This window comes from Arvicanthis niloticus, chromosome 1 (assembly GCF_011762505.2).
Source record: "Arvicanthis niloticus isolate mArvNil1 chromosome 1, mArvNil1.pat.X, whole genome shotgun sequence".
In the NCBI taxonomy this organism is placed as follows: Eukaryota; Metazoa; Chordata; class Mammalia; order Rodentia; family Muridae; genus Arvicanthis; species Arvicanthis niloticus.
This window is the reverse complement of record NC_047658.1, coordinates 98,273,615-98,285,322: the sequence shown is the minus strand read 5'-3', so window position 1 is coordinate 98,285,322 and position 11,708 is coordinate 98,273,615. Positions and strand designations below refer to the sequence as shown.

General features: G+C 41.3%; 1 protein-coding gene across 1 annotated transcript; it reads right to left on the bottom strand.

Moving 5' to 3' along the window:
• Nucleotides 1-219: 219 nt before the first annotated feature.
• On the bottom strand, nucleotides 220-11,277 carry Pstk (phosphoseryl-tRNA kinase). The gene is made up of 6 exons (XM_034501839.2): nucleotides 10,945-11,277; nucleotides 8,402-8,696; nucleotides 7,971-8,169; nucleotides 4,204-4,279; nucleotides 3,620-3,713; nucleotides 220-441 (listed from the first exon to the last, which is right to left on the bottom strand). Exons 1-6 carry the CDS (start codon nucleotides 11,158-11,160, stop codon nucleotides 242-244), a joined length of 1,080 nt encoding a protein of 359 aa, XP_034357730.1. The 5' UTR covers nucleotides 11,161-11,277; the 3' UTR covers nucleotides 220-241.
• Between the last annotated feature and the right edge of the window lie 431 nt (nucleotides 11,278-11,708).

Here is an 11,708-nt window from a genome sequence, read left to right as displayed (position 1 = left end):
ACATCAATGAGGAAGGCTGCCTCATATACTCAGTTATCTTTGTCAATTCAACAAGTAGCTCACTGAAGTAATTTCTGGCATGCAAAATGAAATAGACATTTTGGATTGGTTTTGTTTGTGTGTGTATATATTCAGAGTGGTCTTTTGCAAGTCATAGTATTAGTCTAGAAAATACCCAGCCATACAAAATTGTTTGCAAAAATTTACCCAAATCAGACATTTGACTAGAAATTCAGAAAGTTTAATGTTGCTTTGAAAAATACTTCTGCACAATAGTATCTCTCTCCTTACAAAAAGAAGAAATAACACCTGATAAGTCAGTGGTTTGCTGAAAGCATGGATATTTTCTGTTTCCTTGTCTTAGATCTTCCAAAACATCTGCCTTGAGCTTGTTAAGTTCTTCTGCTAGTTGCTTCAAGTTATTAAGAGGCATTTGTTCATCTAAAATAAAACATATATTAACATTATTCCTGTAAGTCAGTCTGGACTGCCTACTGCCATCAGTCATTTGATTCCATCAAACAGGCCAGATGCTCCAATAAGCAATTAGGAGGCATTTACAATAGTTTATAGATAAGAAATTACATTAATGTGATTATAAGAGTCATCTAAAATAACAGCCACAGGGAGTTAGGACTAGTATTTGCTCTGAAGTGTTTGAGTAGAAAAAAAATAATAAACATGGAAGAATATATATTTTAAAGATTTTATTTATTTTTATGTTAAATATTTGAATGTTTTTCCTGTATGTATGTCTGAGCACCAGTGGTGTGCCTAGTGCTCACAGGGGTCAGAAGAGGGCATAAGACCCCTCCCCCCATTACTGGAGTTACAGATGGTTATGAGCCACCATGTCAGTACTGGGCACATGTCTTCTGCAAGAATAGCAAATGCTCTTAACTACTGACCCATCTCTCTAGATCCCTAGAAGGGTGCTTTTACAGATTTTCATTGTGTAGCACTGGCTGGCCTGGAATTTGCTATGTAGGCCAAGCTGACCCTAAACTCACATAGATGGCATGCTTCTGCTTCTCAAATGCCAAGATTAAAGGCTTGCCACAGTAGGTTATTTTTGAGCCAAGATACCTAACTTACTATCCTTTGCCTTGAGAAATAAACTGACAACTTGGTTTTTTGAGGCTGATAAGTAATAAATTTGAAGAGTTGTCCAAGTAACTTTTTATGATGACAGAACTGTTCTACCTGGCATGGCCATATGGGTAGTGTTACTGAGCATCTGAATTTAGCGTTAGTGAGATATAACTCACCATAAATGTACCAATTGAAAAACGTAATGGCTTAGTTCTCATAATGGCACATGCTTTTAACCCCAGCACTGGGAAGGCAGAGGCAGTTAGGTCTGTAAGTTCTTGCCAGCCTGGTCTACAAGAGTTCCAGGACAGTCAGAGCTACTTAGACCCTGTCTCAAAAAACAAAACAGTAACTTTTTTAGATAATTCACATATGTGCAATCACCACCATAGTCAATTTTAGAACATTTTCATAACTTAAAAGCATAACCTGGCTCCCCCGACAGTCACCCTTCTCAACCCTACTTCCCTATCCCAACACACTACCCCTGTTCTGCCCTGATTTTCCAGTCCTGGATGTTCATACACCCTTTCAGTTTGGATTTTTACAAGGTTTCCCCATGTCCTATCCTGTATCAGTATTCTAGTCTTACTTTTAGCTAAATAACATCCCATTATATGGGCAACCACATTGTATTTACCCATTTATGAGGTGATGGAGAGTTGGGTTGTTTCCACCTTTTGGCTGTTATGAATAGTTATAAATAGCTTTGTATCAACATTATAATTTTTTCTCGATCCTAACACCATGGAGCAGAATAGCTGGGCCACATGGTAACTACAGTGAAAGAACCACCTGGCTGTTTTCAAAGCACATGTGTCATGTTTCCAGAGGATTCTGATTTGTCCACAACCTCAAGTCTTGGACCCCTCATTCTGGCCATTCTAATGGCTGTGAAGCAATATCTCCCATGCTTTTGATTGGTATTTTGCCGTTCATTAAGTTTTAAACATGTTTTCATTTGAATACGCTCCCTTGGGGGGAAAATGTCTATTTAGATATTTATCCATTTTAAAAAGAAAAAAAAATAGATATTTATTCATTTTAAATTTGGGTTACCTGTGTGTTACTGTGTGGTAAAGATTTCTCTAAATATATTTATATGTTCACAAGACATTTGCAAATGTTTTATACCATCTGTGGGCTGCCACTTCACTTTCTTAATGGCAAAGAAACTGAATTTTTTAGTTTTATTCAAGCACATATTTAGAAACCAGTACCAATTCCCTCCAGTAAAGTCTCCATTTTTCCAGTAGGTGGGAATGGTGAATGATTTGGCATAAGACAGAACAAGAGGCAAATGGCTGAGAAAAAACTAGAATGATTTCTGCTTTGTTCTAATTATACGGCCGTTTCTATTCTGACTCTCTTAGAATTTTGGGATTGTAATTCATTAATGAGTGACAACAGGCATTTTTCTAAAATGAGAAAATAAAACATTAACTATGGGGATGCATTTCTGAAGCCTGTTTCCACATGTGCCTGAGTTTATACACTACATTATACACCATTCACAACATATGCTTATGGATAAAGAGAATTTGAGAAACATGGTATGGTTAATACACTGTGGTGTTCAGTGTCCCCAGCTTTCATGAAGGTGACAATAAAGACGGGGCCCAACAACAGACTGGATCAGAATCACCTTCAACCCAGGTTGCCCCCAAATTTAGCAGCTCTTCAGCCTTAGGAAAGGTACTTGATTCACTGTGAACCTCCATTTCCTATTTATAAAATTACACCCACTGTACATGATTATAAAAAGTGAGTATAAGACATTTAGCACATCAAAGGACAGTTAATGTGCTGTTGTCTTTGGTTTTTTGAGACAGGGTTTCTCTGTGTAGCCCCGGCTGTCCTAGAACTCACTCTGTAGACCAGGCTGGCCTCGAACTCAGAAATCCACCTGCCTCTGCCTCCCAAGTGCTGGGATTAAAGGTGTGCACCACCACTGCCCGGCATCTTTTTAAAAATAAATTTTAAACATAGCAAGGAGTTAAATGTTCAAGACCTAAAGCAACTATTGAAAAAGCTATAGTTAACCACATGTCTGAAATATGATTACTTATTTTTAAATATTATTCACATTTAGAATACAGTGACCTTGTTCAAATCCCATGCTAGTCTGGCCCCCCAACCCTGGACTCCCCTTAACCATTAAGTCACCTCTCCAACACCCTAATTACTCTCAAAAATAAATCTACCACTGCTTCAGGGGACTGATATATATTCACATAATTTCCTTTCTGTCTATCTCCTCACTGGAATGTATTGCTTCCTATTGATTCCCTGGCATCTAAGAAAAGGTCTAGTGAAAGAAAGAGGCCACTCAGTAAGAATGGGCAAAACGGATGCAGTTTCGAGGGATGGTTTAGCTATGTAGCCAAACAGCAAACAGCGAACTGGAATACATGATGCAGACTCTGATAGAATAAATCTTTCTCGTGTCAAGGAAATGGCAGCAGCAAGAGAGAGCACCCCAGGAGCTAAACTGCACAGTCAACTTAGCTAAACTAAGTCAACGTACCTTTGGCTTCCTTCATCGTCTGAGAGACGGTTCTTCGGAGTGTCTCATCAGCTTTATGAAGGATGTTAGTAGAACAAATAATTCTGTCAGTTTCCTGTGTAATATAGACACTGTTACTAGGAATAGTTTATAAAAGGAATGACCAACGTACAGACTCATTTGAAGGGACCAAAAGAAAAGCAATGGTGGTTTTTTTCCTCGTTTTATCTCACAGAAGATCTCAATGTATCATGTCCAGTTGTGAAGTGTGTGCTGTTGAGTGTGTAATAGCTGGCTTGCTAGGAATTAAAACTTCCTCCAGCCTATATGCAGTTGTTTCTGTGCTTTAATGGTATAACCACTTCCACCTTGGTCCATTTTAAGTCCCCAACATAAGGCTCTAACATTTCTGGACATTTACCATGAACCAGCCAGGACAGGCTTGGCAGCTCCCTGATGGGATGTCAGAAGCCAAAGGCTGGTGCAGTGATACTCTGCTAACAGACCATTTTTCCCTTTTCTCTTGCTACCATCAGCTCAAAAAGTCTCCCTGCAAGACAGTTATTCCGTTTCATTTGCAAACCAAGTCTAACTGGAATACTTACCTTTTGTTCCATATTATCCTCAACACATTTTATGGGATTTTCCAAAGCAGTAAGCAACAAATCAGTCACTTCCGGGCTACAGAGAAAATGAGATAAAGTATACAAAAATCTTTCTGTAAGACATTTTATTTTTAAAGAACCTGCAATAATATTACTAGGTTGAACTCCAGATAGGAAAACTGCTGTCCTCCAAGGTCCTTACTGAAAGGGGATAGAGTGAGTGATCTGGAAGCTATCTTCCATTTGTAAAATGTTAAGTGAAACTCAAAACCAATTACAAGCCATCATAAGAGGCTAATTTTCTAAGATGTACCAATAAGCAATTTCTTCCCCTATTATATCCTGGACTGTAGGCTTTTAAAACTATTGTAGTCCCTAAAGAAAGACAGTGTTTAATTCTAGCTGCTGCTTATTTACTAGATAAGGATTAACAAATTTCTTCACTAGCCAAGGGTCCCTAAAGAATTCAGGTAGAGCAGCTGGAGAGAGAGCTTGGTAGTTAAGAGCACCGACTGCTCTTCCAGAGGTCTGGAGTTCAATTCCCAGCAACCACATGGTGGCTCACAACCATCTGTAATGGGATCTGGTGCCCTCTTCTGGTGTGTCTGAAGACAGCTACAGTGTACTCATAAATAAAATAAATAATTAAAAAGAAAAATGTAACAAGAATCCATTTAGAATTCACTCAGTAAATATATACATAGAGCATCTTGTATGTAAACACTGTAGAGCTACATATGTGAAACCACTAATCTGGGGGTATAACAAGGTGCCCACCACTCTAATCCTGAAAATGGAATGCATTTAGACAGGGAAGTCATCGAGCAAAAACATAATACGGTTATTGGTAAGTGGCTGAATGAAGACAATAAAGTGATGGTTCTGAGAAGTGGCCAGATACTGTCATTCACTCCACCTTAGATGGTTGGGCCAGGCAGGGAAAACAACATCTGACACCAGGCCTGGACGCAAGTTCTTGGTGCTCACATAACATAGGCTCATGTGGGATGGTGGCAGGGTGGTTATTATGTAATATATATTATGTAATATGTAAGTCAGGAGCAGACTTTGGGTTTTACTTAGAGTAAAGGGATCAGAGCTGAAGTTCCAAGCTATTGAGTATGCAGTGTAACATCTCCACCTTGATCTTTTTCATGCAGAGAAGTCCAGGCTCTAGAATGTGACTGCACTAGCTAGGTCCCTTGGTTCTGCCATTTACATCCTAGGCATGTTACTTGATTTACCTGGGCCTCAGTTATCCCAGCATAAAATGGCAGTTTTATGCAATTTTTTACCCTTTAAGGGTTGTAAGGATGGAATGGCATTCCATCCAGAAACACTGCGAATATGTATATGTGCTAAGTAGTTATTACTACATTATAGAAGCTGGAGAAGGTTACCTTGATCAGATTTACCTCTAGGTTTGCAAAATGGGACTCCAGACTTGGCACTATCTCAATTTGGTTGCCCTGTGATTCTTTGCATATATACAAGTCACTTAACCAGGTTTGTAAGACCTGAGACAACATTGCAGAGTACACTAAGGGCTGGCAGTGACTACAGAAACCCACACTCTACTCCTACGCACCTCACTGGTGTCAAAGCAGTGAATGTCAACTTACACCATTCTAACAGTACCTCGGTTGGCCACTTACTGCCAAAAGTGAGAGAGGGAGGGACTTATAGGAGCTCCAGAATGGATAGCAATCCATTGGCGGTGTGCCTGTTCAGTTTCAAGATTTTATGACAAAACTAGACAGCTTATTTAGGCTTGATGGCACACATCTCTCTACAATCAGTCACAGTATTTGGGAGGCTAAAAAAGAATCATAAATTTGGAGCCAGCCTGGGTGGGCTACATACTGAGACCCTGCTTTGGAAAACTGGAAACCTCACAAGTGAGTTATTTTATGAACTGTATAAACAATAGCAACTTAAGTGCTAGGTCCATTTTATTGTGGGTATGTGACATTTATAAACTATACCGAAACTGTACTGAGAAATCTGTCTAAAGACTTTCAAAGGATGAATTTTCTTAAATTAAGCTTAAAAACTAGCATGGCACAACTTCTCTAAAGTAGCATTGTGGCTGGCAGTCACTTCTTGGCAGTAACCAACAGCTGTGTATTTGGACTTAAGGCCCACTCAACAGAAAGAAGTCGTGCCTGGTACTGGAAACCTATTCAACTACCTGGGGTTAGTGAGGCCATGGATCTTAGAAGAGACCCTACTACTACACTATAGTAAACCAGCATAACTTCCCAACAGCACTCTAAATACTCACCCTTATACTCACAGGGAAGTGCAGCTCCCACCTCTCCTAAGACATTTCTCTTTGCAGCCTATTGAGACCATTACAGGTGGTCAAAATGCAGAAAACAAGTGATCATGGGGTGTCCAGCCCTAGTGGTTACAGCAGTAACACAATTCCTGTACTCAAGCTTCAGAGAATACCATAGAAGACAGAGAGATCATAAGAGCCAGTGGACCAGAAAATGTGCTGTGAGATTGTGTCTCCTAGCAATGACACAAAAGCCATACCCATGATAATCTCAACAATCTGGCTGCCTAAATAAGATCTGAACTATGACAACACTTGGAAGGGGGAATTCTCATGGAACCTGTCCCTAAACAAAGAACTATAGGCAACTAATGACTATTGAGAAAGAATTAGTCTTCCCTAGGGAGTCTCCTAATTGGTTATCCAATACTAAGTTGTGAGCCCTGAAATCACATATATAGAAGCAACGCTAAACAAACTCAGCAGATTGTGTTATATATATGTATAAACGTAGTATGTATGTATGTATGTATGTATGTATGTATGACAATAATAAAGAAGCCATGGATTTGGAAAGGAATGGGAGGCAATAAGAGGAGGTAAAGAGAAGTGAGGAAATGATGGTTACATAAAAAAATTAAGCTTAAAAATTAAACTAAAGAAATGTGCACAATGTTCCTGAGATCTACACTGTTTAACAGTACAGTTTGTAGCCATATGAGGCCATATTAACTATCAACTAACATATCACTTGCATTAGATACATTTAAGTGTTCAACAACACTCATGACTGGCTGCTCCCATACTGGACAGAACAGAGAACACTTCCATCATTCATGAAATTTCTATCAAAAATGTACTACTGCAAAATTCTATAAATATATCACCAATGGAAAGTTTCACATACACATGTGCAGGATGACTAGAGAGGGCTCTAGGAAAAATCAGAACCCAATATTAGTTTAATTACAATTGAAGACTTTTAAGGAGTGTTAGGTTTCATTCTATGGCTTTGCACAAGTTACATGGGTGCTTGACCACTGAGCTCACAGATCTCTATAAAAACACTTCACAACCTATTCAGTAGCCAACTTTGACAATATCAAAAGACAGGGTCTCTCAACAGACTGGCTAGTCGTGAGCACCACCCCCACCCAGTGCTGGGAGAACAGATGTGAGTAGCTATGCCCAACTTCACATATCTGAGCTTCAGGTCCAGAGCAGCAAGCCCTTTACCCACTGAGTTATCTCCCCAGCCTGAGACATTACAGTTTGAACAGTTAAAAGCAGATGTTTATAAAGAAACTTGGATTCAAATCTTAGCCATTAAAAGTCTGGTGATCATGGACAAACTAAACTTTCTTGGTTTAGTTTGCTCCAGCACACAATTCCCCAAGCTTGTGGGCGAATGGTCAACCCCATATAGTTACGCATGTTTTCCCGGGGACCTAACAGGAGAGCACCAAAATGGCACAGCGTAGAATACCTGGCTTCCAGAGAACATGCTGAACTCTGAATTACGAGGCTGTTGTGTTCCCAGGCATTTTTCTCAGGGTTGGGTTTCTCTATCTTTCTCTCCATGAGTTGGATGGTCTCATTAGGCAGTGGCTGGGGTCTCTCACCATTCCTCTTCAAACATGTTTCCAGGGGACAATCTAAAAAGAGCTGGCAAAAGCCGAGCGAATCTGAAAACAGTTTAAGTTACCAAATTACCAGTCTGTCTCTCCAGAAATGTGAAATAAATATATATACTAGTCCCAGAGGATGCAGGAGAAACTTCATTTGCAATACTGAACACCCACTTTAAAAACTAAATCCATATAAACCCAATCCAATTAAAATCTCACTAAAGGCAGCTGTGATTTTGATATATGTGAATCAATGTTTGCACATGTAAGAAAAAAATGTTTTAATTACATTTCCGAGCCAGTTGGTAGACTTCATATCTCATACTTTGATAATAAAAGTTGTCATCTAACACCAAAAACAATGGTCTAGAAGCAGCAGGTTTTGCCAAGAGGTGGCAAGGCTGGGCCTCTAGCACTGCAGAAAAGATCATCATATCCTGTCTTTTTAAGCAGGTTATAAAATCTTCCCACACGGTCTCAGTCCTGTTGGGTGGGGCAGATATCTGAGCCCCACTAATGACAGCTACGAGGAAGCATTCCAGGTACTTTAACAGTTCTTGTCGGAACATTTTCCACTGGGATGGCTACAAAACACAATAACAAAGAATTGAAATTTATATTAGGCTTTTTTTTTTTTTTTTTTTTTTTTTTTGTAGACGAGGTTTCTCTGTATAATAGCCCTAGCTGTTCTGACTTCACTTTGTAGACCAGGCTGGCCTTGAACTCACAGAGACCCATTTGCCCCTGCCTTACAAGTGCTGGGATTAAAGGCATGTGACACAACACCCCAATTTTGGCCAGTAGGCTGGTTGTCTTGTTTTATTGCCATCCTCTTCCCTTTTAAACCTTCAGGTCACAATACTGAAGCATGTGTAGTTTTCCAGCCAACACACTGTTTCTCATACCCTCCTGCCTTTTAGTTCCTGCACCCTTTCTCCCTAGAATATTCCCAAAGCCCCCAGAGTGTGAAGCTGTGCCAGACTCAATCATGTAGAAGGCAATCTAGCCCTATTCTGTACATTGTTTCTACTCTGGCAGGGCTTGTATCAGTCAGGCACTTCTGTACACCTTCATATTTCGCCCTCCCAGACCACCACCTCCAACAGAGAGGCTGACTGACACCTTATAGGTGTTCTAGAAATGTAATTTAAATGAATGGGTGGATGGATAGATGGATGCATGAATATATGAGAATGAAAACCCTTTACTATATAAGAGACCAAAGGAGCCACAATCAATTTCCTGCTGGATTAAAACAACCTAAGCTATGACAATGCTGCTTTATCCATGAAATGAAAAGGAATACTAGTAGTAAGATAAGTCCATCTGAAGGCCCTTTGGTCAAGATCCGAAGACCTCAGGCCAACAACTGCATTGTGAGACTGGGAAAGATGGCAGAAACAGGAGGAAGGAGCTAGGGAGCTCGAGAATACAAGGAGTCTCGTGTTTCGAGGGACAGTGGAGAGGAGAGTGGTTCAGCAGTCAAGGCTGGAGGAGACACAAAAGGACAGGAGGTGAGCCCTGCTCCTGCCCTGTCTACAAAAAAGTACACCAGATTAACCCAGAGAAGGAAATGTGTGCCACTGCCTAAAGGGCAGAGATTTTCTAATCACATTGACCAAATAAGACCTAAGGAGGGAAAGTGGGGAAATAAATAAATGGTAATAAAGGTGAAGGGAAAACAAACGTCATCAGTGGCCTTTAGCTTTCTCCAAATACTACCATACAAGTAACCTCCAATTACAATACTGTTTTTTCTCATAACCAAAACTGTAGCAGCATATTCTGATGTAGAAACATACAAGTTTCCCACATGTCAAATACATTGAGTCTTTGTATATACTCATCTTTGTGTGTGTGTGTGTGTGTGTGTGTGTACTTTGTATATACTTAGAAAATATAGTCATTCTACTTTCCTTTAATTCCTGTAACTTTTCTACACCCAAGCAAGAACCATCAACTGTAAAAATTTAAGATGTCAGAAGACATCTGCTTTAGAGTAAGTATGAAACTGGAGACTGGACTTATTTTGCCATGGGTCGGCTTTCATGTACTTCTATCATGGGTGCACCTCACTGGGGTGTAAATGCAGGGATTAAGATGTATTTGGCACAAACAATTCAAGCTTATTACTTCATCCGGCTGTCAACCAAGAAAGCCCCATATTTTCCAATACAAGTGGCAGACCAGGCCCTTCATTTGGTAAAACTTTCCTGGACGGACCTAGCAATTTTGTTATTTATCACTTGTATTTTTTATTCTCATGGGGAGTTCCAAAATGGCACAGAGCTCCAGTCCTACAAACTTTGGTTTTAACCTTTTTTTTTTTTTTTTTTTTTTTTTTAAAGATCCCTTCCTTTGTCTAGGTCCTAGACTCTATGGAGAAACTACCCAAGGGATTGTTATCAGGAGGTGTCTACCTAGGCTGTCTACCTTGTACACCTAACTTAACTTCATTCTGCCATAGGGCTCTTGTAGGGGAGGGGTCAGGGTGATCCCTGAGCCCTGGGGTTTTGAGACTAACCCAAGCACCATAACTGGGCCTTATCTTAAAGCTCCACTGCATAGAATATGCAATATGTGAACGTACGGAACTCGGCATAAACACCTCTACAAAGCAATGGTCTTGACCCCAACACCATATTATTCCCAAACACAGGTCTACAGAGCGGAGCTAATCAGCTCCCCTGGCCTCCGGCTCCTGTCAGGCTTCCCCAATCACACAGGCACTGCTTGGTCAGGATCCAGGACGTCTTGGCTCGTCTTCAACCACCCACAGTCCCACCGCCTGGGCAGAGCCTGCAAACCCGTCCGCCCCCACTCGATGCTGACCGGAGGCTGCGTGCCAGCGCCGTCCGGGTGCACAAGAGGCAGCACATCGTCGTAGGAGAGGACGCCCACGGCCCAACCCCGCTCCCGCCGCAGCCGGAGGGCCAGCGCACGAGCAAAAGTCGACTTTCCGGCCGCCGGCAAGCCGCAGAGGACGCATAGTCCCAGCTTCCGCTGTCCGTCGCTGCGAGTGGCCCCATAACCTGTGGCGGTCTTCATGCCCTTGCTGCAGTCTCCACAAACCTTTGCGCTCGGTGCGCACGCGCAGTGCCCCAGCACTATGCTGCGCCCTCTGGCGACACTGAGGAGAAACAAGCGAGGATTAGTCCAGAGAAGATGCCTTGGTCCAGGCTGCTATTCAGGTGGCCCTCGGAACCTTTTGAGTGACAGGTGTCAGCTGTCCCGGGCCCTAGTACCCTAGGCCAGATGTCCTTGGCGCTTCTTTTCATACTTTCTGGACACTCTTTAAGGGCACCAGAGTTAGGTTTACTCCAGATACAATCATCCTCCCTACCCCACCTTCAAACCATTAGGGTTTCTTTTTTGGTTTATTTACGATGGGTATCTTCTGTACAAAAGAGAGACTAGAAACTCCTTAAGGAAGGCTTTGAAAGGTAAAGCGCAGGAAATCAAACAGCAGCAGGCGAAACGAGGACAGCATCTTTCTCTCTCTTTCTGGGCTTGAAGGGTGCAAGGGTTGAATATTCCTTACTGAGTCCAGGTGCCGCCAGGACAGGCAGCAGCTAGTGGGAAGAAATGAGGACAGG